The sequence below is a fragment of the Paramisgurnus dabryanus genome, chromosome 20, assembly GCF_030506205.2.
Source record: "Paramisgurnus dabryanus chromosome 20, PD_genome_1.1, whole genome shotgun sequence".
NCBI lineage: Eukaryota > Metazoa > Chordata > Actinopteri > Cypriniformes > Cobitidae > Paramisgurnus > Paramisgurnus dabryanus.
Genome location: NC_133356.1, coordinates 18,032,510 through 18,038,509, shown reverse-complemented (window position 1 = coordinate 18,038,509; position 6,000 = coordinate 18,032,510). Strand labels below are relative to the sequence as shown.

General features: G+C 37.0%; 1 protein-coding gene across 2 annotated transcripts in view; it reads right to left on the bottom strand.

The window, feature by feature from the left end:
- galnt2 (UDP-N-acetyl-alpha-D-galactosamine:polypeptide N-acetylgalactosaminyltransferase 2) overlaps positions 1-6,000 on the bottom strand; it is an 89,788-nt gene that overhangs the window by 20,132 nt on the left and 63,656 nt on the right. For both annotated transcript variants that reach the window (XM_065296798.2, XM_065296797.2), the window contains exons 4-6: positions 1,802-1,900; positions 1,631-1,698; positions 1,053-1,118 (exon numbers count right to left, since the gene is read on the bottom strand). In XM_065296798.2, the coding sequence (XP_065152870.1) occupies positions 1,053-1,118; positions 1,631-1,698; positions 1,802-1,900 (233 nt within the window). The remainder of the gene's footprint in view (positions 1-1,052; positions 1,119-1,630; positions 1,699-1,801; positions 1,901-6,000) is intronic.

Genomic DNA, 6,000 nt, shown 5'->3' with positions numbered 1-6,000 from the left:
AACTTCATGCATATATACAGTGTATATATTCTGAAGTACCCTAATTGCTTTATTTTGGAGTCATCTTAATGCAAAAGTTGATGCTAATTTATACAAGCATTATTTTTGACCTTAAACTTACAATTTATTTCATCACCATCAAGCAATTTGCTGAAGAACATTTTTTGGGGCTTTTAAGTTTAGCTTTGAATAAAATAAGTTTTGGTAAGAAATTAAGTAAGTTAAGTTTTAGCTATAATACAGCACTTTTTGCTTGACAGATGTTTCCCAGTTTATCTTTAAAACACATACCAGCTCATAACATTTGACATATTGTCTTATTCTGTTTTCTCTATAGTTGCATATAAAGTAAAAGGTAAACCATTACAACCCATACACAGCGAATATCAATAAATCTGCTTCTCCGTATCAATCTGAATTGAAACAAAAATATGAGTACATTTTATATTAATATTAACATATGAGGAGCTCAAAAGCAAAAGCCGCTAAATGCCACCTCCATCAAAAATGATTAATATATTACAACTGCCTATAATGATTAGTCACAACTATTCGTTTGCAGAATAAAAGTTTTTGTTTACATAATAATTATACACAGTACATCAACAAATATTATGTATATATAAATAAAAACACATGCATGTATATTTTTAAGGAAATATATTAATATAATAAATATTTATATATGAAATTATATGTAAATATGCAAATGTTTATACACATGCAAATATTTCTTAAATATATACATGCATGTGTGTGCATTTATATATACATAATTATTATACACACTGCACAAACATTTAATATTTAAACAAAAAATGTATTCTGCAAACGATTAGTCGTGACTAATCATTAGGCAGCCCTAAATTATATTAACCAAACGCCTTTTTTGCACATATTAAAAATACATCAAATACTTTTGCTTTAATCCTGTCAGACGCACTTAGCATGTTTTGCATCTAATAACCCCACCTTGATTTTTTTGAAATACAAATTATCTGGGTAAAATTTGAAATATTATTGCAATTCAGATTGTATTTATAAATGCTCACCCTCTCGCCGATCATTCCGCAAGATTCGGACTTTCTCGATCTTCCCAAGTAAGGCACCATCTTCAGCTGTAAGTCCAGACACAACACTGTATCAGCTCAAGTGTATGTGCTACATACAATATTCATAGACAGCATATACAATATAAAACTGATGAATGACGAAGAGTTCTGAATGAACATTATGGCAAAATAGAAAAAATTAGTGTGGAATAAAATGATCTAGTAAAGTAATGCTCCCTGCAGTGGACTAACATGAGGCACGGCAGCTCTGCCTCAAGGCCTAAGACTTGAAATGTGAAGAAGTGTGAAACTACAATCTTGGCTTCTAAAGACCAAAGAATGAGTAGGATGAGGAAGTCAGGAGTACAGCTGTTACCATGACGATAAAATGAAGGAACCAATGATGACACACTTTACCAAGCACCTTATCAAATTCCACTTGCACTGCTGGTTTGTAATGTTATTTGGATGTAACTCACAGTATCAAAGAAGATGATAAGAGAGTGTGCTAAGCGAAAATTGCCCAGGGTAAAACCGTAAAGTGCTGACCACAAAAAAAAATACTTTAGGGGGCTTACGGTTGTCACTGTAGTCGTCCACCAAGATGATCTCTTTGACCAGATTGGGGGGGCTTTTCTTCAATACACTGTGGGCAGGAATATGAGAATAACATGTTTGCGTATTGAGTAAGGTAGATTGTATCATATCTTAAACAGACTTTATAAACATGTTAAAGTGAGCCGTCCCACCTGACCACAGTGCGCAGCAGGGCTGAACGGGCCTCATTATGGAAAGTGATAACCACACTGGATGCGGGAAGATCTGTTTTCCACTGTTTGTGACGACAACTAAAAGGAGGAATAAGAAAAAGATACATTATGACACATTTACAAAAATAAAAACAGCGATGGGATTTTAAATGTGGGCCTCTAGCTCTGGCAGAGTACTGCGTAACAGCAAATTTTATGGGTTTAATTCCCAGGGAATAAGTTACATGGACTGATAAAATATGTCACTAAGGATAAAAGCATCCGCAAAATGCATAAATGTAAATTTAAACAATCACCTCAAAACCACCCAGATAAGAACATTAGCTTTGAACAGTCAAGGCACAGTCATAAAATGTAAAAATCTTCCCTTCACCGTCCTGCCAAGGCACCCAATAGACTTTTCCAGAAAATGTTCAAATCAAGCTGACAATTCAAAACAAATTGAGAACCTTTGGATGTCCAGTAAATTTGCATTGAGAACAACATGCAGACAAAAGAAGCTTGACAACAGAACACAGTGAAAACTTGTTCTCGCACTGCTACACCTGAATAAAGCCTTAAGCCCACAGAGGAGCACAAAGCAGTGCAGCACACATTCATAATGCTTCTCTAGGGCTGAGATAGACAGGAGGTCATGCATGCCTAAACTCTCCGGACATCTGTCTCCAAACACACACACACACAGACTTTAACTATTTTAAAAAATTAAACCACACGCATGCGGTTTATACCCTTAAGGTTTTAATTTGACAGCCATTTGGCTAATCTGCTGGATTTCTAGCACCTCTCGTTGACTATAAGAGCACACAAAGCTTTTTCTTCACCGATGCCATTGATGTTTGGTCTCTGGTGTTGTGGTCTTTGGAACGCCTGACTGGGAAATCAAGGTCAAAGCATCCTGTAGTACAGGTCACTAGCTGACGATAATGAACTAGTCACATGTGCTTAGTTGAAACAAGTGTTTAAACTACAATCTATAAGGGGGCATGCACACCAAGGCAGTTACAGCTGGTGTATGTTTTTAATGGAAGTACCGTGTTTTTCAAAAACGCCAGCAGCTGGTAGCTTTTGTCCGTGCTGAGCACCAGCACTCAGCGTTTTTTCTGCGCTCAGCACCAAAAGTTGAAAAATGTTAAACTTTAAGTGAAATGCTCAGCTCGTCAATGTCACTTCTCACTCGGCTGCCCAATCACAGCTGAGGGGGCTGGGACAAATATCAAAACAACCAACCGTACAACCAAAAAAAACTGTACCTTACCTAACACATTCAGAACATTAAAGTCGCAATGAAATTGAAATGAAAAACTATATATGTATTTTTAATATTGTGGTATTATTAACAAATGACTTATCTGTGAGCTTCATTATTTTTTAAAAATTTGTGTGTGCTCATAATCTTTAATCAAAAATGCAAATCTCCTCCCCTCCTCAAAACGATCTCTCTTCACTTCCGGTCAAAAGTATGGCAGGTGGGCGGGGTCCGGGAGAAGATCGCAGTGATTAGCAATTAGCAACACGACCCAACTTCAAACGATCCAATCAGATCTCGATGGACAAATTCAAATCCAGCCCTGCCTTATTTCATCTCAAAAGCCGTTTCATTCGGATATACGTCACCACGGGGAAAATAAGGCAATCGCTACTTCCGTTTCATGGCGACTTTAAGCTTTGGTTATTTTGGATTTCAAAGGAGATATAACTTGAACTCTCTGAACTTATTGCATTGTTACATCACATCTGAAGATGACCTGGAATGCATGTGTATGCTGCTAAGGATGATGAAGAGTTCGTAGCTTGTTCAACAGTTGCTTAGAATTTAAACTTGTCATCTAGATTTCATCTGTAATGTTTTAAGCAATGATCATCTGGGGAATATCATGTAAACATGTCAATTTATTACATCTGGGAAATCATCTGTTGTTAAAACAATAAAGCTCAAACTGCGGAAAGCCTCCAGCCACGCCTGTTTCACACATACTCTGAATGCAGTGCGTTTGCGGTGCGTATTTTTTACAAGCTTATATTAACAGATTAGGGTTTTTACACAGCATACGTTTGCGGTTTGTACGGTCCGTTGCAGATGCAAAAAATACAGCTAGCTGCATAAAATTAGTTTGCAAATAACTGCAGTTTTGTGTTTCATGCAGATATGCCAATAGAGAGACACAGGTTACGAATTGTCACAACGTGGTATTGTAAAACATTTAACCCACCACCATTAAAACTACGGTATTTTAGTTTCTCAGACATTCCAGTTATAAAGTAAGGGGTCGGCACACATTTGCTGGAGGTCTGGAGTAATCATGCAGTACAGTAGGTCATTAATAGAATGGCTTCTTTGACTAGAAGACAAGTGTTTTTTTATAGCATATCCCATTGGCACACTTCCATTCACAGCCTCCCAACCTTCCGTCATGGCACAAAATTAACTCTCAAATACTTTCAGTGTAACATCTGCAGCCAACGGCTAATAGAAATGTTTAATGTCAGCATGTTCCTACAGTATGCTCCTAATACATGTGTCCTTCAATGTTAAAGGACCACAGAGTTAATTACCAGTTGATGCTAAATTAGCATTTGAGACAGAATTGATTAATTTGCATAATAATTCACTTAATATTTTTAAAATCATGTATAACAGGTGATATTCCTATAGCTTAATTTGTTAAAAGATTGTGTTTGCAGCGCAAAAGGTTGTGGGTTCAGTTCCCGAGGAACACGCATACCAATTGAAAGTATCTGTTGAATGCACAACAACTCGCTTTGGATAAAAGCATCTGACAAATGCATAAATGTAAATGTATAACGATACTATTCATCCGCTGTTTTAATGAAAGCAGCGGTGAGGTCTGGACAACAGACACACAGTGAGACAACCATCCTCGCAAAAAACATTTCCATTAAGACACATGGCCTTCTGCCATCAGGGGCAACAAAACAGAAGCAGAGGCTCCCAAGAGTAAACAAGTAGCATGTGTTTCTTATTACCAGCCTGGGTAAATCTCTTACAAATGGATTTAAGACTAAAATTCAGTAAAATGTGCTTGATACATTCAGCTCTGGGTAAATATTTATATACAAGTTAATGGTGCAGAAATCTAAAGAAAAACTATACAAAAGGTTATTCTAACAAACAAACAAACACTAAGGTTCTGACCTTCGAAAAGGCCTCATGGCAGTTTTAAAGATTTCTCCTGTTCTTATGAGTCTCCTGTGGTGAACTGCTCACCCAGCGGATGGTGAAAGAAAAGCCTTAAGACGACTTGCAACAATGATAATGTCATCTGCAGAATCAGCAGATTTCCAGGAGAAAACCAACATGTGGGATTTGTTCAGACCTGCAGCAAAAATCTGATGTTTCTGTTCTGTTGCAGGACATTTTTTCACCATTGCACAAGTTACATTTTCAGAATGTCTTTTTTACTATATTTATTTCACATTATTTAACAATGAAACATTCCAGCAGTCATTATAAGGCCTTTTATACCTGGTCACTTCTCTGATCAGATAGCTGTAAGATAGATTTTGTTAAAACTCTTCCATTAAGATTCAACCACATAAATGAGTCTTGGCTAAACGAATATGAATCCGATCTTCTTTTCCCATGCAAAATGCAACTAACTGAATCATTACTATGCCTGAAACTTGCAACAACGCTTATACAGCACTATTACGTTGAGCAGACGCGCGCCTGCACGCACAGTGAAGCACGAGCAAAGCGAGAAAGATAGACGGCGGCAAAATTGACAGATGACGACAAAGAAAAAAAACACTCAACAAAGTGTTCTAACAAAAAGCTTATTGTTAAAAAATGTTTTATTTCTCATTTAATATAAGCGTGTTTGTCATTGTAGGACTTTACTGGTTTTAGGAAGTTCTTATTACATACTGCTGACGCTCTTCGTCATTCTATGACAAGAAATGAAGAGGTAAAGTCTTTTAATCTCTGTGCTTGCGCATTTAGCAGACAAATTCCCATCGCCGCCCACTGTGTCTGTCTCATGCGCAGCATGGTGTTCAGGATGTCTTGATTTGAAAAGATAAAGGAAACTTGTGCTATATGTTTTCGCATCTTTCTCGGACACTTTAAAATGCTTTTACCAACATGTTTGCTGCATTTGCGCTTCTGAATCTATGAGCTGGGTAATTTGATCGCGTCAAAGACCTAATTGTTCTGT